The following is a 22,257-nucleotide window of genomic DNA, read 5'->3' on the forward strand; positions in this document are numbered from 1 at the left end:
TCATCTTCTGCTGCTAAATTTGGCCGTAAAAGTTTCTCCCCAGATAAAAATTGCGCAAAGAATCTTGACTTTCATTTCTTCAAACTGCGGATGACGTCATTGCGTTAGGAATTGACGACACTGGCGATAAAACGAGTCGTGTGGGCAATTTCCACACAGCATTTTTGGCCTTTGCTCCAAAATCCTAAAAACAGAGAAAAAAGAGCAAGGAAGATTGGTGACAAGGCAGACAAAAAGGAGACGTTTTCTGATGTAATGTTCCGTTCTGTCTGTGCGACCTTCGGGGTGCATGCGCTAGGAACGGGTTGCTACATGCATTTATACGTATATATATATATATATATATATATATATATATATATATATATATATATATTGAGGTCACAGTGTAAAGTCCATCACCATATCGAAACGAAGCGAGCTATATAAGGAAATATGTAGTTAAGAATGCGGAAGTTTTGACTAAACAGAACTTGCCAAAACAACCTAGTGTGTCAGCTTAAGCTATTAGAATTACAATAATTGAAACTGTTAGAAAGTTTATACTCGTCGTTTATAGGTCGAAGGCTAGGCTATATAGATGACAATAGCCATGTGGTATCGAATTCAAAATCAGACAGATGCAGTGCCGTGCCGAGGAATGCAGGAAAATATATCAAAATTTAGGAGTGACTCGCAAACAAGACAAATCCCCTTTGCGGTCATATCCATAAGGAAACTCCTAGTAGGTGCAACACTGCTTAGATGAGATTTGGGTTTGATTTGAGATTATAAGATCGCACAATAACTCTTTCCGTTATGATTGTACAACTATTTTATGAAGAGTCTCTACAAATGAAGCCAGCTGAGTGGTCAAGAAGAGGTAAGCGCAACTCAGCATTCACCTATATAGTCCTTGTTAGCCTAAATGAATAAATTAGGTTAACTGTCAGGAGTAGGCAAGGGGAGCAGCAAACAAGGAGAAATGTCCTTCGTTCAAGGTACTATCCCACCATTCACCTTGAGCGACTAAGTAAACCGATGAAATATCTTGAAAGCTAATATCCAGTGACCCGGAAAAATTGAGAAGTCAATGCACAACGAAGCAGATCGAGGGGATAGCAACAACTACGTTTCATCAAGAAAGTTAGTTACACTGCTCCCCTCCCTAGCCCTCCAATCACATGTATTACGCCACCTTCAAATTCTTAAACTAACTCGTGTACGTACGTCTCCCAGTGACTCGATATTCTCTGTGAGCAAGCGAGTTAATGGCTTACGTAATACCCTTCCATGGCGTCACAGGGCACATCATATAAAGGAGACTTCAGACAGTTCATTTCCAAACAGTTGTGTCCGATGCCAGGGATTGAAAGGATTACACATTACGCATCTAGTACTACATACACGTTCCTTGCTCTGATAATAGAAGGATGATAGAAATTACATTACAATATGCTCTAGGTAACGTATTAAATGAACCTTTTAATTCATACACGATTTACAACTTAAGTGAAATGATGCATTTTCTCTCACTCGTAGATTACTTGCAACAAACTGGAATATATTGTAGCTTCACTGAATTTCACAGGTATTATTGAAGACAGACTTGATTTAGGCTCATGAAACTGTATCTGGAAACTGAAAACATTGCGAATATTGTCTTCAATCAGTCATTAACAACACTTCTTCTGCCCCATACAGATAAAGTGTTTGTCTCGAATTTTTCCTTTGGAGGGTCGATTTTTGGGGGTGGGGGTATAGTCATACATAGCGCCTTATCGTCCATAAATTGATGAAAAAAATTAGGAGGGGTGTTCGGAAAATGTATAGTCTGTGTGTGTAAATCACTGATACAGGTGAATAGTTGTGAATGCTTATATACCGTATGTGTACACGAACGTAGGTTCATGTATAGATATGGCTCAGTATTTTTTTTTTTTTTTGTATATTATGGTTACCTTGAAATGAATATCGCGTATGTCGCAATAACAAGCGGCTATAAAGGGTACCGGGACATTCTTTTTAGTAGATATAAAATCATTGAACATGTGCGGGACAATTTGCGTACTGTTATCTAGAAATAAAATATTTTGGACAAGTAATTGTAATTTTTTTACAAGTAATTTCTGTTTCAAAGCAATCATGTAAATAGGTTAACATCGAAATCTCATTTTGTGTGCGTGTGTTAGCAGAGCCATCTAGCTGTGAGACTGAAGTCTTGGTGAGGAAAATCCCAGCAGAAATTCGCTTACATAGTCAGATTCAGCTTTCCCTCTGAAATTAGTGAGTTCGAGGCTAATTATTAAACACAACCATGCTTGTTGCTATGGAGTCGTTTCAAGCTCTAGTATCCCTCTCTCGCAATAACTCGGAATTCCACAGAGAATTAAATATTGAACTTTAGAGATACGAGAATCAGAGTGCGGTCTTACACATCAGCAAATGTCAAAGTTCAGAAGTTTTTATCAGACCCCCAGCAGCTTTAATAGATAATAGAATGGAAGTGACACGAAACGACCTTCAAGATTCTTGCTCCATCCCTGTAAAAAAGAAAACAAAAAAACTTGTCGTGCAGCCAAGTCGTCAAGTGTTCTCTTGTTAACACCCCCTACCCCTTTCATCTTCTAGCATGGCTAGAATTCTCGCGTTTGTGTAAGACTTCTCTTCTCCTGTACAGTGGGATGCACAAATATTTCACGGCAAATTCTCCATGACTATTTTAATTAATTCTTCTCTTTGCACCTTATATGTGTTTTTAAGGCATTTTGTTAATCTCCTGGTATCTGAGGAGTACAGAAAGAAAGAGTAATTTCTATAATTTTATGCTTTCTGGGAGAGCAGAAACGTTTAGTATACACCTAAATACCATCCAAAAATGAGCATTTGTGCGACAAAAGCATTTATGTATATCTAGTTTTACTTGTTTGCGGGGGGCAGTGAATGGGGGCGGACTGGTTGACGGGAGGAGCATTGCCCCTTCTGCCCTTCTCTGAACCGTCGCTGGTAACATGCAAGAATATAAAAATCGTCGAGGAAAACTCAGCTACGCTAAGAACCTTGTACGTTTTTCCACTTGAAGTGTCTCCTCCCCTAGCAGAAAACCAACCTTATCTGCAAGTATAGCATTCTCTAGTCACGAGCGATGAAGGTCCATAACTGGGGATGCAGTCACATTTCTTTCACGTGGCGAGCACAGTTGGCTTCGATAAAATGCTGAACTCCGGATGTTTGATGTTTCTTTCTCTACTTTTTCTTGTGGTCACCAGCAAAGTAAGTTATCAACTTAGGGCAGCACAAAAAATCAGCAACTGTTACGGGTCATTTTAATGAGTTTATAGGTCATGGAAATGCAATTAAACACACACACATCCATACATACACACACACACACACACACACACACACACACACACACACACACACAATTCATGAATGCACCAGTTCGGGGCCTCCCCAAAGGCGTAGTGAGAACGTTGTAGTATTTTTATCAAGGGGTCCCGGGTTCGACTTGAAACAAACTTAGTTTTTTTTTGTTTCTATGTAAAAGGAAACTGCTTTGTAGGTATTTTTGTTTCACAACTTGTAGCTACGTACATCGAATTCCGTAAAAAAAAAAAACATAGTACATTATTGTAGTGATAATCATTATCGTAGTACAGGGTGATTCACATAAAACTAACACATTTCTTTCCTAATTTATTTCAACAAGAATGTTGCAAAATACAATTTGTTATGTCACAAATATAGAGTAAGTTTGGGAGATTATTAACCTCTACAGCAACTGCTGAAAATATCCTTCCTGCTGCTCCAAGCACAACGCAACACGTCGTTCCATGTTACTGGCCGCTCGTTGGAGAACGCTGATGTCAATACCATTGATCTCGTGTACAATGTTCTGCTTCAAATCGTCCAAAGTCTGGAGGCGTGTGGCTAAAACTCTGTCTTTTAAGTAACCTCATAGGAAGATGTCCGGTGTTGTCAAATCCGAAGATCTCGGTGGTCACAGGTTCTTGGAAATTATCCTGTCGTCAAAAAACTTCCAATGAGCTCCATGGATTTGTTCGATGTATGGCATGTGGCGCCGTCTTGTTGAAAATATCCTTGACTCAGCTCTAGCCTTTATGCAGCTCGTGTCATTCAGTTGCTCAACAAACACCATGAAAATATGATACAACGTACTGTATCCTTGCAATGACTGAGCCAGTTTCAGCCACGAAAGCTCCCAAATTCTGCACAGCTGCGTACTCTCTTGAGCAGGGCCGGATTAAGGTGGGTGCTATTGATGATGCAGCAGGCCCATTCCTGAAATACGCCCAGATGAAAACAGACGAGAATTTTCCGAAAGCTGAACATTTTTCTTTTGCTATATTAACCTGAAAATAAATCTTAGAATGAAATTTGGAGCCCCAATTTCGGAGGCCTAGACACAGCATTACTTATTATACAGTTACTATTATTCTTTGCGCTGTGACATAACTATAACGCCGTTGTGTTTATTGTTCACCGAAGATTTCAAGCATCAGGCCCAATTTCGTCTTAATCCGGCCCTGCTCTTGAGGATGTATGAATCTCCCAGATGTCATGTGAAACTAACTCGGAGAATTTCGAGGTATTCTTGTTTCAATAAAACGGCAAAGAAATGTGTTAGTTTTATATTAATCACCCTCAGTGGCGGCGAGGGGGGCAGTTGCCCCCCAATTTTCGCCACTTTTGCCCCCGCACTATGCTAAATCTTATCTACAAAGAGAAATATACTGTCTTTGCCCCCCTAGTTTTGGCACCTTGCCCCCCTCCCAAGTTTTGGGACCCAATCGCCGCCACTGATCACCCTTTATTATTGACTGTGGGAGTTCATAGAGAACTATCTAAAAAGAGAAGAAAACAGTTGACAGTTTTCACGCCTTTCTCGTCGTTGAGGTCAACCCGAAGTGTGAATAAACTAACCAAGCGTATCATATTCAGTTTCCAAGTGCTTGGGGGTCGAATGCTGTTTCTTCTATCGTTGTTCTACAAATCAACAACGCATATCAACGTTAGCAGTGAAAGAAGTTTACACTTGCCACACTTTTCTACGATAAACCATGACCTTTCCCTTGTACGATCCCCACACATAGTGGAGTTTTGTTTGAGTTTGTTTCTTAAGTCCAAGTGGGATCCGAACCACTATATGCCTCCACCGGGCAGAGCCGTAGCTGGGGGGGGGGGGGTCGCCCCGGGCGCTGATAGAAGGGTGCGCCGAACGGAAAACGTTGAAAATTACTTGTAATAAAGGATGCATGCGAACCCCTCGAAAGTATTGGCGCCCTATTGAAACAACATCATTGCCAGTTTGCAAAGATATTGATTTTTTTTGCTCTCTGCGCTCGAATTACAAGCTTTTCTTTTAAACAAGTAAAAGAAAATAAATAAATATCAATTTTATATATATATATATATATATATATATATATATATATATATATATATATACCTAGGTATATATTATTTGTTTGTTAGTTAATTTGATACAGGAAAGTTTACTGATGAAAGAATTAAGAAAGATTACCAAATTAAACTGTCATTAGATTTGATGTTTTGCAGGATTTAAATGATGATGAAAATATAACTGAGACAGACGTAAATACGAATTGGGAGCACATACGTAATGCAATAGAATCAGCAGCTAAAGAAAGTATAGGATACCATAAACCAAGAAAAAGTAAGCCATGGTTTGATATTGAATGTCATAATCTAATAGAAATAAGAGATCAGGCTAGACTTAGGTGGTTAAATAACTCTGATGATACAAATCTAAACAATTATAATAGGTAGAATAAAGCGAGAAGTTAACCGCACATTTAGAAGTAAAAAAAGAGATTACTTGAAAAGCAAAATTAACGAAATTGAAACAAACAGCAAAAATAAAAATATCAGAGATTTATATAAAGGTGTAAATGAATTTAGAAAGGGGTGGCAACCTAAAGTAAACTTGATAAAAGATAAAGACGGTGATTTTCTAGCTGACCCAAGCGATATTCTAAATAGATGGAAGAACTACTTTAATGACCTTTTAAATGTCCATGTAGGAGATAAATCAGAAGTAAATGAAGTCCACACAGCAGAACCTTTAGTTTCAGAACCCAACTTGACTGAAGTTCAAGATGCAATTAAAAGGCTAAAGAATAACAAAGCACCGGGCATTGATTTAATACCAGCTGAGTTAATTAAATATGGTGGAAATTCATTAATATGTCAAATTCATAAATTAATTTGTTTAATATGGATTAAAGAAGAAATCCCTCAACAGTGGAAAGAATCCATAATTGTTCCTGTGTTTAAAAAAGGTGATAAAATGAACTGCAATAATTACCGTGGAATTTCTCTACTCTCAACAACATACAAAATATTGTCTAACATTCTTTTAACAAGACTAACACCATATGCTAATGAAATTATAGGTGATTATCAATGTGAATTTAAACGTAACAGATCAACTACAGATCAAATTTTTCACATCAGACAGACACTTGAAAAAAAGTGGGAATATAATCAAAATGTCCATCAGCTATTCATTGATTTCAAAAAAGCATATGATTCGGTCAAAAGAGATAAATTATATAATATATTAGTAGAGTTTGGAATACCTAAGAAGCTTGTTAGTATGATAAAAATATGCACCAGTGAAACAGAAAGTAAAATTCGTGCGGGTATTAATATGTCTGACAAATTTACAATTCATGATGGGTTAAAACAAGGAGATGCATTGTCTCCAAATTCAAATACTTAGGAGTAATATTAACAAATGAAAATTATATTAAAGAGGAAATAAAAAGTAGGCTTAATTCAGGAAATGCATGTTACTTCTCTCTTTATAAACTTTTGTCTTCTCGTTTAATATCTAAGAAACTAAAAGTTAAAATATACAAAACAGTAATTTTGCCTGTAGTATTATATGGATGTGAAACTTGGTCCCTTACATTGAAAGAGGAACATAAATTGAGAGTATTTGAAAATAAGATCCTTAGGAAAATCTTTGGACCTAAAAGGGATGAGGAGACAGGTGAGTGAGGAAGGTTACATAATTTAGAACTACATAATTTGTATTCATGTCCAGATATTATTAGAATAATTAAATCAAGAAGACTTAGGTGGGCAGGTCATGTGGCACGAATGGGAGAGGAAAGAGGAGTTTACAGGATTCTTGTTGGGAAACCTGATGGTAAGAGACCTGTAGGAAGGTCAAGACGAAGATGGAGGGACAACGTTGAGATGGACCTAAGGGAAATCGGTAGGGATGGAAAAGAGTATATAGATCTTGCTCAAGATAGGGAAAGATGGAAGGCCTGTGTTGCTGCAGCCATGAACCTTCGGGTTTAAGAAGGCTAGAGAGTTAGTTAGTTTGTTAGTGAGGATGTGTTTTACAACTTCTTAGTGAATTGTTCCAGTAGTATACGCAGCTGTAAAAATACTATTGGTGTAAACTGCAGTCTGCATGTGGTGACAACTCTATTAAATTTTCCTTTAAAACAAAAGCATTTTTGCGAAATTTGACGGAAAACAATATCTCCTCAGAAAAGCTATTAATCGGGACTGGACCTACAGTTTAAAGTGGGATCCGAACCACTATATGCCTCCACCGGCAACGGGTATCGTACCCAGTACCTCTTGATTATTGGTGGATTGGCTACTGTAGTAGCCACGCTCACGTTGCGATCAATCAATCAATCTCTTTATGTTTTAAGAGCTCAGCTTTGTTGTGACTAAGCTAAATGGGCAATCTGTGATTCAGAGCTGCTGAAAGAAAATGAAAATATCAGTAAAGAAATATGCATGGATGTTCTGGGCGTGTGTTCTAATTTATTTCAAGAATTCATTAGTATCCTTTCTTATCGTCGTAAATTAGAAATCTAAGGACAAACTGACGAAAAATAACCATAAATTACAAATAAGTAAAGTTCAAACAAACATATGAAATAAATCAGGTTTGTAGATCGGAGATTTCGAATCAGCACAGATGAAAAACAGAATCCATAAAAACAAGAGGAACTGCGTGTTTAAATTACTGTTTATCATCGAGTTCTAATGAGATTGCGTATTACTCCCCTGACGTGCTGTTTTCGATTTTCTGAGAAATAAAGAAATATGTGGAAAACAATAATCCATCCAGTCATGTTAGTCAGCAAACAGTCAGTAGACCAATTGCAACGTGATATTTTTAGCTGTCTCAAATCGAAAGTGATTTTGGTGCATGGCAATAGCTATGGACCGCTGCCTCAGCTTCACGATGATGTCATGCAGCCAGACTGCTCATTTTTCAGCTCTTATCAGTAGTTGCAGCACTTTGACCTTGATAACGTGTCCATGACACGGATCTGTGGGTATTTCTAGTCGACGGAAGAAAGAACACAGCATTCGGGCTGGTATTTTCTTCGCAGGTGGTGGACAGTAATTTGCAGTAGAGATTGTGTACTTCACTGCCCTCTGGTGCTGACAATTGGCATATTTTGCTAGTGACTTCTGTTTTAAGGTTCGCAGTTTCTCTTTCCATATGGAGCTCGTCTTCGTTGAAACGACAACTGGCTAAGAAAAGGACTTAACCGTGTGTGTTTTAAAACCCATTAACATTGTGTTTTCATTTAAATAGCTTGCCAAAATAGGAGTGTGTGCGAGAAAATCAATCATCCTTGTTGTGTATTTAGTTGAAATTCAAAAACTGACTTCGTTGTTGCAGCCTACGCTAGTCTTCATGTTATCAAGAGGAGGAGATTGGAAGATGTGCTTGCTGCTCTGCAGAGAGAATCCCATATACTATTCTGACTACTCTGATACGTAAGAAGAACATTTGAGAGAAGATTTATCTTCTGCCGTTTTTGAGCTGTTTACTTACTATTGCTGGAGTGCGTTTTCGCAAACTGCCCGACGCATTCAACTACTCACTTGGAGATTTTTGCATCTAGCCACATTGCCAGTTTGCACGTGGAAGGAAAAACAAAACGTCAAGATGGATATTGTTGCTAACGTGAGTAAATAATTTGATATATTTGTACGTCATATAAGTGCTTGGTTGGTAGAATTGCATAAATGGAAAATGCAATGTTTTCTTTCAAAACAAATTCCTTGAAATTTCGAATCTATGGCTTTTCTAGGTATATATTCATTAATGGGGCATAGGGTACTTCTTTGTAATCTAGTTTGGTGGAATAAAACTGAGGCTGTTAATATGGTGTGTTTCAGACAGACAGGGCACAAATTTCCCAGGCCCACAGGTGGCAAAAATGTTGGCGCCAGATAAGAAGGGGGTTGAGGCGGGAATATTTTCTAGGGGGTAATCACATTTAGTATACACCTAAATACCATACATAAATGCATATTTGGACTTGAAAAAATTATTTATCTAGTTTTTATTATTGCTGGAGGTGAATATTTCGACCAGTGGGAGAGGAAGGCTTCGCCAAAGCAACAGTAGTAAAATGTATCTTGTGACATTGCTCCGAAAGATTTTGTTTGGTTTATGCCCTTGGTCTGTAATTGCCTAGGAATGCATATCTAGGCATATCTGGTTTCTTTCATCAATTACATAATTATATTGATTCATTCTTATTACAGTAGCACAGTAGTTTGTTAGCTTTGATGCGAGTCCCATACAATATATTGATAGATGAATTTCTTTTTTTTCCAGTATCCAATTGTGAAGTCATTCCTTGCTGGTTCCTTCTCTGGAACATGTTCAACCATTCTGTTCCAACCTTTGGACTTGGTCAAAACAAGACTTCAAACACCACCAGCCGCAGCAGCAACATTAGGGTATGTCTATGTCTTTGAAATCTATCTAATGAAATGGCATTGCCCAATCTGTATTAAAATATAAACTTTTTAATATTTTTTTAGTTTTTTTTTTTGTTATATACAACAAAGTAGGAGAGACAACAAAATAAAATATCAAATGTAAATAAACTCAATTGCGATTAATCTTTTGTAAGTGCGCAATTTCCAATTACTTACACTAAAAGTTTTAGAAATCACAAATTTGGTTTGGCCTACAAGAAAAAAATATAGGTTTTTCTTATTTGTCCTGTGCATATTAATACACACACAATATAATGGCGATATTTGGTATGACTTGATGACACACTGATTTTCTTCATATTTGACATAGTCACTAATTGAGAGGCCTCCTAATCACGAATCTGAAGTTAAAATTTGTCGGAAACTTCTAGAAATTGCGAACCATTGACGCTAGCCTCACGAACCATTGGCACCAGCCCCACGAACCTTTGGCACGTGGTTAGGTTAGGCAAACATAGTTAAAATTTGGTGTCGTGGTAGTATCAAGAATATATATATTTGCTTGTGAAACAAAAAAAAAATGCGAAAATCTACGGTTTCCATTCCGAAAACTAACACCTTATTTTCACTCATTTTGCAATTTCTAGAAGTTTCCGACAAATTTTAACTTCAGATTCGTGATTAGGAGGCCTCAATTAGTGAGTATGCCAAATATGAAGATAATCGGAGAGGGGTTCGGTCATCTCAAGTCGTTCCCGATATTTTTTCTGTGTGATAATTGTGTATTTTTTTCCCCTTTCAGACCAAGAGCATGTGGAATGACCACAATCGTATCCCACATCCTTCGCCATGAACACATTTTTGCCTTGTGGAAGGGCATGACCCCTGTAAGTATTCTTTGGTCATATTGGGATAAAACATATTTAACTTCACCTTGGTACAGCTTGCTTCAGGGAATATTAACACCTTGATGTTTGTTGGAAGCAGAAAACGACTCGGTTGCAAGGATGTGATATTTTAAGAGAGATTCAAGTGTAAAGAATGATTTCCCCCCCCCCCCCCTTATAGTTTCGTGCATTGATCAATCCTTTGTTCATCAGGGTCTATACACTGGCCAAGTTCAGATTAAATCAATATTGGCTCTTAATTTGATTGTTCTATTCAGTCAGTATGTTGATTGATTGTTCTAGTTTGGAACATGACTTTTCTTTTTTGGTATTTTTATTTCTGTGTATTTATTTGTCCTTGCTGACCTAGGGTTGTATAGTTGGTTTGATTTGGACATTGTTGTTTTTGAAATTTCCAATATATTGTACATTCAAGTATGAAAATAGTCCATTCATATTGAAGAGAATTATAACATTGACTTGTCAGAAACTACAAAAATGGTTTAGTTTGGTCATATTCTTATTGCAGTTCAACATTTAGCCAGAAAAAGAAATCTTGTGCTTTGACACACCATACTGAATAGCTTGATGTGTTTTACTTGTCTCCAATAATTTGGTTAGTATTGAATTGTTACCTTTCAACAGAGAAATAGGATTTAAATCTTTTTTTTTTTTTTTTAGTCTCAATTATTTTATTTCCCTTTTTTACCTCTGCTTAATCATGATAGTGAGAATCAGTGACGAAATGGATCCATGCTTCAACCTGGGGTCGAACCTAGGGCTTCTGGCTTCGTAGCATGTTGCACCGACTATTCTCCCATGTAGACCAACAAGTTTGTAAAAGAGTTCGTGAACTGCACACAATTTACGCTCGAAGGGAAAACATATTATTGTCGGGAACATAAAATATGCCTCTGCTGCTTTGCCAAGGTGACGTTCATTTTTATTATTAAGAATTTGGAATTTGATATAATTTCTTCCTTATCTGACTGAGTTTTCCACTTATTTGATTAGGGTAAGTCCACACTGTTCTTGTTCTACTTCTGGAGCTCCGAAAGCCATACCTGATGGCCACGAGGCTGCCACTACGACAAATGTGAATGAAAGGTATATAAGCAAGAACAAAGTGCCAACTCTGTGCTTAAAAATTCCTTGTTGGGTCTAAAGCTTGAAATGGCATGTTAGCTTCTTTGCATGCTTATGACTTTGCACTATGCTTAGCATTGTTCGCTATGTATTTTCTAATTGTAATGTTCACGTTGGAGAGGTCAAGGGCTGGACTGTTGTACCAAGGATTAAGTAATGTTTGCCTTATTTTGTTTTAATAACAAGTTTAACTAGTGCTTTTTACTTATACTTATTCTAACAATACATTTATTTGGAGTATCTCTTCCTTCATCTTCCGGAAACAAATTTCTTTTTACCGGTGGTGGAGATTGAGCCTAAGGCACTCCGAAATGTGTGCTCACCAAGTACTCCTCCCCCCTCCCCCTATAGTGCCGCGAAATGTTCCAATATTTTCACTGAAATGACACTTTCTTGTTAGCCTGCTCATAGTTTTAGTACTTTTTACGTGTAAATTGTTTCTGAATTTGAAATAGGTGTTTATATTTTAACTTAAGGCAAGCAACCTAACCGCACTTAAGTGAACATTGAAGCATTAGATAGGCCTACATGTGTCGTGGAAAAATATTGAAACACTAAGGGTGCCACGGTGGCTCAGTCGGTAATGCGTCTGACTACCATGCTAGAGGTCCCGGGTTCGATCCCCGGCCGGTTCAAATCCGGGAACTTTTCTAACGGTGAAAGCAGCCCCGGCGCCCACCGAGCGTCGAATAACATGGGTACCTGGGGGAAACCCTGGGGGGTAAAGGCGGTCAGGGGCGTGATGCTGATCACATCACCCCCACTCACGACCGGATCAAGAAAGTGAGGGGCGTTACCCCCACACCCCCTATACGCCTTCATGGCGTAGTGCTAAGCACAGGGGAACACTTTACCTTTTTTTGACCTTTACCTAAGGGTGCCGTGAAATGAAAAAGTTTGGAAATTCCTGCCATATCTGGAACATGGACTTGTCTAGCTTCTGTTTTGCTACCTTGCATGCGAGATGATTGTTGTATTTTGTGTGGGTTGTTTAATCCCCCCCCCCCTTCTCACAGGATTGATGAACATGGGAGATGACCTACAAAATGATACAGTATATGTTACTATTAAAGTGGTGTTTATTTGTGGGAACATTTCATCCAGGTTTTCCAGAACCTTTCAAGCTTACACTACAAAGATACGCACAAGAATAGAGAAACCTGCTTTAATAGTAACATTTACTGTATTTTTTAATAATATCCAACTGTGATTACGCTAACTTTTAAGAAGAGCATTGATAAACAAAGCAGATTGGAGAACAAACACCTAGTACTAATGAGAGAGCAAACTTGTTCTTTTTACTTGTCAAATAAAAACTATTGTTCCAAATTTTAATTTAATTTTGATGTGCATTAAATATTGCATGTTGGATTTACCCTGCTTACAACCTGTTTGCCTGCGCTTTATGCTTATCCATTACGATTTCTGACATGTATTTAATTCATTCTTCATAGATTTATGGTGCCTTAATCGAAGAATTAACAATTAGATTGTAGCATGAATATTCTCTATTTCATATGTTGGAGATGGAGTTCATTCTTTTATGTGTTAAGCGAAATTAATACAGCATGTCTTTTGTCAGGATAAAACAATTTTTTAGTTTTCCATGTGTCTAGCTGCATGACCACTTAAGTCATCATTTAGTTTAAATTAATAGTCAAAGGCAGTTCTTTTGTTTAAAATTGCAGTGTTGCATGTATGTTTCTCTTTACATAGAAGAGCACTATAGTGAACTTTATCTTGTGACACAATTCAGTAAATGAGAGTAAGTTATTGTGTTTGAAAGGACTAAAAGTGAAAACATATTCAGGTACTTTTTTGGTTTTGATTATTTTTTTTTAGAATTAGGAGTTAATGAAATGAACTTTATTGAAATGTATTTTGAAAATAGATCAATTGGTTAATGTACACTCCTGTTCACATAAAGTGGCACACTTTACAGGATTAGACTGTTGAATGATGTGCCACTTTATCTAAACAAGAGTGTACAAATTTGCAACATAGAGAGCAGCAGTAATTAAAAGCTTTATTCTATAGCAAAAGGTGTTCAGAAAATGTAGAACATAAAACTGATAAGGAACCATATCTATTGGTCTACAGACAATGACAAAATCATTATTTTGTCAGTTCGATGCATAATAATTGAAAGTGTACAAAGATGAATTCCAACAGTTGCATTTTCTCTCCTCTTAGTCGCTCACGAGGTGTGTTCCCGGAGTTGGCCTGTACTTTTCGTCTCTTCATTATCTGAAGTCCCGTTACACATCTGGAGACCCAGGACCATTTGCAGCAATTGGCTTGGGAATGCTGGCACGCTCCATGAGCGGAGTGTGCATGATTCCAATTACAGTCATCAAGACCAGATATGAGGTAAATACGTCACTTCTTAATCTGTCACTTCTAATTGTAAGATCGTTTCAACTTCAAATTTTAATGTGAATCGCTTTTATTGCTTGAAACTTAAAAAGGTTACCCTGCATATAAAGAATAGTTGCATACAAGGCATAATTTTCTATTTTGGTTTTATTTTTTGTATGTAAGCATGTGTGATAGGCACTTACATATATTTAATGCTGTGTTGAGCCAATGTCTATGACAGTGGTTAGCACAGTGTTGCCAGGGGGTCCCATGTTCAAATCCCAGTGTGGGCATGGGTGTTCTTTGCGAGTTTCATCATTTCATCACTCATCCTGAGCTTGGCGATTAGCCAAAAGTGGCAGAAAAAAACTCATTAAAATAGCAAATCAATAATTTACGTTACAGCAGGCAAACTTTAGCATGATGAATCCATAGTTAGATGGCAGAGTAGCGTAAGATTTAACCTTGCTCCATAGTAAATGAAGATTTCTATTCTATAGCTACCAACGAAGAAAATTTATAAATAGATTTACATTCCTAACCAAGAGTGCATAATTACAATGTTACTAATTATGAAATGAAAGTGATATTTGAATGATTCCTGAAGTGCTTGTGCTTAAAGGTTGAACTTTATTTGCAGAGCGGGATGTACCAGTACCATGGAGTGATGAAAGCACTACAGATCATCTACCAGACAGAAGGCGTCCGTGGCCTGTCTTGTGGCTTGGTACCCACCCTCATTCGAGATGCTCCTTTCTCTGGCCTGTACTTCATGTTCTACACCCAGACAAAGAAATATGTACCTAAAGGTTAGTATTTTTACATAAAGGGATGTTTAAAGTTTATTCTAATTTAAGTTGTGATGTGATAAATAAATCACTCATTGTGATCATTAAATCATTTGATCCAGTAAATCACCTGGGTGATATCTCGAGAAAACATCATCCTTCATCACCAGGAGAGCTTCAAGAAATAAATTATTTGATTCATTTATGTTTGGAGCACAAACTCCCGTCTAAAAGAATTACATTACATTCAAAATTTGTATTATTTCTCAGTATGTATTTCCAAAGTTCAAGGTTTTGTACAAAGGTTGTGATAACTTAATTTGATAGAAATATGTTTACTAAATACTAATGATTTTTTCTCCTTTGTCTTTAGAATGGCTGAACTCGGACTTTGCTGCACCAGTACATTTTTCATGTGGGTTGGTGGCTGGGCTCCTGGCCTCAGCAGTCACTCAACCTGCAGATGTCATCAAAACGAAAATGCAGCTCTTTCCTAACAAGTTTGCCAACCTCTGCAGCGTGGTGGTTCATGTTCGTGAGGTAAGGGCTTCATTCATGCGCACTATCATTACGAGACCTGTTTTCAGGCCTCTTATTTTGAATCTGGTCAATTTTTAACCTTGTGTGCATAATTACATTGTTACTAAAGGTGAAATTTTAAATCGTTCTTTTTTTCTTCCTTCAGGAGCATGGAGTCCAAGGCTATTTCAAGGGCCTGGTTCCCAGGATGCTTCGAAGAACCATGATGGCAGCAATGGCATGGACTGTATATGAGCAGGTAATGGTCATTTCCTACATTTCTTTCCAAGAAATGGGTGAAATAATTCATGTTCATGCAATTCAATATTAAAATATTTTTTTTACCAACTCTCACTTCTGTTTTATCTGAGCTGCTGGTATGTTTGTGCAACAGCATTTAATGGAAATCTTCTTTTCACTCAATCTCTCTCTCTCCTCTCCTTCTCCCAAACTTTTGGTATTATTAATTATAATTTGAAGTATACAAATGAACGAGTTATTTGTTCCTTAATTTAAAGCAACTAAGTTTTTATTATTCTGTTGTATAATAAATACTAGGATGAACCAATATGAAATTTTGGACAATACTGATGAAAAACTCAATATGCTGACCAAGGCAGAAATTTATTTTATTATAAAACATAAAATAAACTTAAAGTTTGAACCTTCTAGCAAGGTCGTATTCAGACTCTGCACCAAGTACAAATGTAACAAGTTACAACAACAGAAGAGGAGGAGGATAGACTGGACATAAACAGAAGGAAGAGCAGGGGCAGGGGAGAAAGAAAAAGAGAGGAGGTTTGGAATAAGGAGTATGGGGAACACCACAGAAAATATATGCAAAGTGCTTAGAAAAGCGGGCATTAAAACTTACACGAAGGGAGGGCGAAGCATCTTAAGAATAGCAAAGAATGCAAACAAGAAAAAGGAAAACAGAGAAGAGGACTGAATTATCTACGAAGTGAAATGTAAAGAATGTCAGTGTGTGTACATAGGAGAAATGAAAAAGAGGCTGAAAGACAGGTTGAAACAACATAGGGATGATGTAAGACTTAAAGAGAGAGAAATGCGATATTTAAACACACGAGAGAAACAGGACATGACATAGAGTGGGATGAGGCTAAGCAGATAGGGAGAAGAGAATACTAGTGAGAAAATGGAAGGAGGCCAAGGAAATAGAGAAGTAAGGTGAAGAAGACAATGAACTGGAATGGGGGCTGAAGTTAAACAAGGAATGTAAGAAGGTGTTAGAAAGAGTGGAAAGGACAAGAGAGAAAGAGGAGAGAAGGAAGAAAAATGAAGGAAAGAGCGTGAGATCGAGTCCAACCACATTCTCTTTCAGGTGAAAGTACAGTTGACAAGGGAAAGCCACCTGCTAGATTGTTCCAGAACTACTTTCTAATAGTCTGGAGGGGAGTATTTTTGTATATATATATCGTCATGTTCTTGTACCTTGTTACATTTGTACTTGGTACACAGTGGCGTCGCGTGCTGTTCACATACGGGTGTTCACAATACATTTTTTATACTGATTGGAGATTTACTACTCTCCCTTGTAACTTTATTTTCAATATTGAACAAGTAAGAGTAACAGTTCAACTTATTTTCAACAATTTCCCCCCAAAATCACGCTATATCTGAAGTAATACAATACTATTTTATTCAATTAACACCCTTTTAATTACGTTATTTACAATTAGTGATGGCTAGTGCAACCAAATTAGTATAACATGCAATCTCAGGTATGTATAACACAAGATTATCATACTTCGCAATCTACTTTCTATTACAGCGACCATCATATGTTAACCGACGACATTCATTCGTCATTGAAAGCATGAGCATCGTTAGCGGGACAGAGAGGAGGACGCGTCCAGTCCAGAAAAAAAATTGTATATAGTATACTAAGATATTTGGGTATTGTACAGAATGTCCCCTCGCCCCGCCCACAATAACTCGGTTGTGATGCTTGTGATTGAAGTATCAGTCAATGTGACATTGCTTGTACTCCTTCTTTCCTAGTGTTTCGTATTTTTCCTCCTAGCTATGGTTAAAGAAAGGATTCCCAAACTTGTTTGCTTCACGGCTCCCTTAGTTTTTTCAATACTTTACCGCGGCGCCCAGAATGTATCCCTCTCTAACACTTGCAACGCTCAGTTACTTGTAAGATTGCTTGTCTTAAGTTAAAAATTAAACACGTATTTCAAATTCAGAAACATTTTATATGTAAAAAAAAAGTACTAAATAAGCAGATATTTGAAACATTCATAGCATTGACTAACGATTCAGTGAAAATATCGAAACATTTCATTGCGCCCCTGTAAGCTAATCACGGTGCCCCAGGGCGCCGCGGCACACACTTTGGGAACCACCAATTTAAAGCGTACAGTAACATCTGTTTGTCGTTGTCATTAACATATTTACTCGTCGCCTTGTAAGCGAGGGGTTCCGTTTCGAAACCCGGTGGAGGCACACAGTGGTTCTGATCCCACTTGAAACTGAAGGTCCAGTCCCGATTAGCCTTACTGTGCATAAAGTGGACTTAAAGCACCAAATCAATCAATTAAACATATTTACCATCCTTGATCTTATACATTGCACGAAACGAATCGTTCCAATTCAGATGCAGTCTCTTTTTAAGCGAGTCGCATGTGCAAATGGTAACAAACGCCAAGGTTGTGTCCTGTGTTTGTCCATGAATTGCCGCCTCCAAACAATAAACAAGGAAAACAAAATTCCGCGTTCACAACGTTGCACCCACATAACCAATTGTACTTCGTGTACCAGTAATTTTTTAATGTTCTTTTAATAACGCATTTGGGAGTACTTACCTCTTGTACAATGTAGAGGTCGGCTGGTGAGGGCCCATCCTTTTTACTTGAGTTCGTTCTGCTTCGCTCAATCGCGAAAATTACTTTTCTTTCAAACTCCTAACAGTATTCATAGTGTACAAAACACAACACAACACTACACTACATACACACGGCACAACACACACGTACGTCTGAAAGCCAGTGCAAATAAATTCACCCAACCCCTTGTCAATAGATATCTTGCTCTCGACATCGACACTAATCGCCCTTTACCCGTTGCCGCCAAAGAGCATAGGCTTTTTTGTTGCCCCGAAAAACTAACGGTACTTGATCTTTCCAAAACAAACGTTCCCCCTCGAAGTTCTTTTACATCAGCAGTGTTGCCAACAATTGAAACGCAGAAGTTTCTAAATCTTCATCATGCGCTAATTAAAAATCGCTGAATCAAATTTGCTGGTGAAAAATACAAAATGTATTTTTAAAAAATGCTGTGCGGAACAACTTACACCAGGTTTATTGAATGTATGTGCGTTTATATGCACATTAAAAATGCATTTAATTTCAATTGTGATAATTTAAATGCATATATTATTTCAACTTTCAAACTTCAAAAAAGAAAATGTATGTGCAGCAAAAATACAGATCTACTTTTCTGAAAGTTATATTTTATTCTTTACAATAAGCATATTCTAATAACGTAGAGAATAGTAAAAATGATTTACTAATATCAATTGATAACTTTTTTCGGTAACAACTATTTAGGCCATACGATCCCATACTATTATGAGTATAGTTACCAGAAAAATGCGCGTTGAATTGATGTGAATGTAGTCAGCACTTTCCTTTGCAATTTAAGTTGGTAAGAGTTATTTCCTTGGCATGAAAAACGTCGATTACTAAAGGAAGTTGCACAGTCTGAATTGCCCTTAGACGCACATGCGCAAATCATACATAATATCTTTCAAAGTTTATAACTCCTGCAGACTAGTTTCTAAAGAAAAGTCGCTCGTCACTATTCCGTGAATTTTAGCGCCCACTGGAATTTAAAATCCGCCAGGTTTAGAGACTTCTCACTAAAGATTGCAACTATGTAGGGCCGATCTTTTCGAGTCCTCCTAGACGTGCCTGTATATGCTGCGCCCTGGTGCCGAATGTAAGAAGTATTGCCGCTTGGATCAGGGTTCGCACCACAATGTTCGCACAGGGCAGTGAACACTTTCGGGGTATAGTGGCCAACAGCTCCTTAGCTGCCAGTTCACAACACACAACACAGCCATTGTGTTCATCGCAACCGTGGAACACAATGGGAGTCAGTGTTACCAACTATCTAAAAAAGTTATCAGACTTGAAAGTTGTCGTATCAGACTAAATTGTGTGTGTATACTCGAACATCAAAAAAGTATTATTTCGAATAAATATATGTGTGTGCATTTAATATGTACGTAATTTAGAACATATACATGAGTGTTCACGTGCTCATGCGAACATTATCAGGCGACGCGCCTGTTGGTACAGTGTCTGGAGAACACCTTGCTAGAAGGTTGAAACGTTAAGTTTAGTTTGCTTTATAATAAAATAAATTACTGCCTTTCCAGCATTTTGAGTTTTTCATATTATGGAAACAAGGCTTAATGGTGTTATAACCAATACTGATCTAAAATTTAATGTTAATGCAAAAAAAAAGCTGCATTTTTAGAAATTTCCTAAAAAAAAAAAGTAGAGAATTAATTAAAATTAAAACAAAATTGTCTACTATTGAGCTGAATTACAAGATTTTTTTATTGATATATTGGATCAGTAAACTTATCCTTAATTTTACTGATACGGCTATATCAACCTATACCAATAAGTACAGATTAATCTGTCCCATGCTTATTGTGTCCAGAAGTCGAAATTACACTTTGCCTTTCCAACTTGGAAGGTATGATATTCTTTCTATTTATGAAAATAGGGGAACAAATTAGAGATTGTATGCTTTCATTCTTTGCTCGAAGCGGACATTGCCGGCCCCTGTGGTGGAGTGGTTAGCACATCGCACTATGATGCCAGGGGTCTCGGGTTCGAATTCCAGCCTGGGCATTTCATGTCATCACTCATCCCAATCTTCGCAACTTAGCCAAAAGTGGCACAAAAAGTAGAGTAAAATAAAGCAAATCAATCAATTGAAGCAGACATTCTTAGGTGAGGGTTAAATTTGCTCCAGCCCTAGGCAGTCAAAGGGGGTTGGGAGTGTTTTGCATAAATTTTCCTTCCGTAAGCCCCCTTCCAGTTCACACAATGCTTTGACTATTATTGTAATTGGGTTTTAAACAAAAAGCTTTACCATTCCTTGCAGCATGGATACTATTCTGGACACAGATCAAGACTTCCAGCTTTTTATTTCAATGTCTTCCTTAGCGTACTAGTATTCTTGTAAGTATTTATATTTATGTGGATGTCTCTAATTGTAGTTTTCTGTACTTATTGCTTTCAGATAATGAGGAGCTGCGGTCTGAAGTGAAAAATGCCATCAAAGATGCATCTGAAGTTTTAGCACCTCTGGAATCACATTGTGGTACTTGTACCAAGAGGAGTTTTGCATGAACTCCAGAATTACGCAATATAATCACCAAGTTTTAACATTCATGGAGATGGAAAATAATTTTTGGTAAGAGTTCAATGATTGATAATGCAGAGGAGAAAATTATAAATGTGCATCGTAAGTCAGTTTTAATTATATATTGGAATCTCATTATTCTTATCTGAATGATATTGTATTGTGAGGTGATGTGAAATTGATTGATTTATGTGGTGATGGCAAATGTATTGTGTAATCTTGTTGTACTGAAGTAATAAGTCCTTGCTTTTTATTGGATTTGATTGATGTGTTTTAAATGAATTGACTTAAGAAAATATGGAATGGTTTATGTTGTAGATGACAGCTTTGTCATCTACTATGTCTTAAGATGTTGTGATATCGTTTGGAGCAGGACTGTTAAGGTCTTTTGACCTTGTACATAAAGTCATATTCTGAACTTTACAGATTTTGGTTATACAACCATTATATGAATACCTCTTTTACTGATGGAAACATGACTTTCCCAAATAAGAATTTAAACTTCCATTGTTGTGAGAAGGGTAGTCTTTTATGTTAGTGTACTGTGTTGTGTATCTCATTTCTGTATATTTTAGTAACAATAATTCTGGCTACATAACAGCGTCAAACATGATAAATTCTGTTTGATGAAATATTTTCATAGAAAACATTCAATACCTGTGTATCTTGCAAATGTGATGGGATGCATAAAAATATATGTGGTCACAATTTGAATTACATGTATAAAGAACCTCAAATCATCTCTCTACTTTTATTGGCTACAAATTTTCTGGCTCTAGGTTTGTTCTTGTATTAAGAACATTTCTGTAGAGTGTGAACATTTTCTTGTGACCATGTTTCATTAAATTATTAATGCTCTTCCTCAGATCTGTTGTTTTTTGCATTTTTGTAGTGCATATGTGTTTACAAGTAGCAATGAATCTCTAATAAGCATTAGATTTAGTTATGTGCTGAAACAACAACATACTCGCAACAATCATATATATTTTATTTTATAAACTGTTTGCTAGGAGCCGAGAGAAAGACAAAAATGTAGTATGTTAGTGTCTGTATAGTTCGAAAAACAGTGTTTGTAAGTCAGTTTCTTGTAATAGTGTATGTTAAAAGATTTTTGGCTAGTAATTTTTCCAAATATTGAGAATGGAAAAGAAATATTATGATTACGTTGATCTGATATTGCAACATGCTATAAAAATTAAGCCAATAACTTAGTTTAATAAAAATATACTATTTAATTTTGCTTGTATTCTTGATGAATGTGTACTGGAGACATTTTTTAAAAAATGTTGCTAAAGTTGATTGCATGCATCTTTCCTCGAATATTACTAAAACTTTAAATGGGCAATGGCACTTTCTCTATCACTTGCAGTGCAAAATAGAATGAGCTTACAAGTACTTTTCAT

The 22,257-nt window shown here is 37.0% G+C and overlaps 1 protein-coding gene across 2 annotated transcripts; it reads left to right on the plus strand.

The window, feature by feature from the left end:
• The first annotated feature begins 1,333 nt into the window (after nucleotides 1-1,333).
• LOC145978385 (mitochondrial glycine transporter A-like) lies at nucleotides 1,334-22,089 on the plus strand. Of its 2 annotated transcripts, XM_083110997.1 has the most exons (9): nucleotides 1,334-1,443; nucleotides 8,693-8,980; nucleotides 9,641-9,765; nucleotides 10,550-10,634; nucleotides 13,974-14,150; nucleotides 14,779-14,947; nucleotides 15,300-15,466; nucleotides 15,612-15,704; nucleotides 20,732-22,089. In XM_083110997.1, exons 2-9 carry the CDS (start codon nucleotides 8,963-8,965, stop codon nucleotides 20,756-20,758), a joined length of 861 nt encoding a protein of 286 aa, XP_082967123.1. In that variant the 5' UTR covers nucleotides 1,334-1,443; nucleotides 8,693-8,962; the 3' UTR covers nucleotides 20,759-22,089. The 2 variants fall into 2 exon arrangements, with proteins under 2 accessions (XP_082967123.1, XP_082967122.1); XM_083110996.1 differs by lacking the exon at nucleotides 1,334-1,443 and having other exon boundaries at nucleotides 8,349-8,980.
• Nucleotides 22,090-22,257: the final 168 nt, after the last annotated feature.

This window comes from Lepisma saccharinum, chromosome 24 (genome assembly GCF_977018435.1).
Source record: "Lepisma saccharinum chromosome 24, izLepSacc3.1, whole genome shotgun sequence".
Classification (NCBI taxonomy): Eukaryota; Metazoa; Arthropoda; class Insecta; order Zygentoma; family Lepismatidae; genus Lepisma; species Lepisma saccharinum.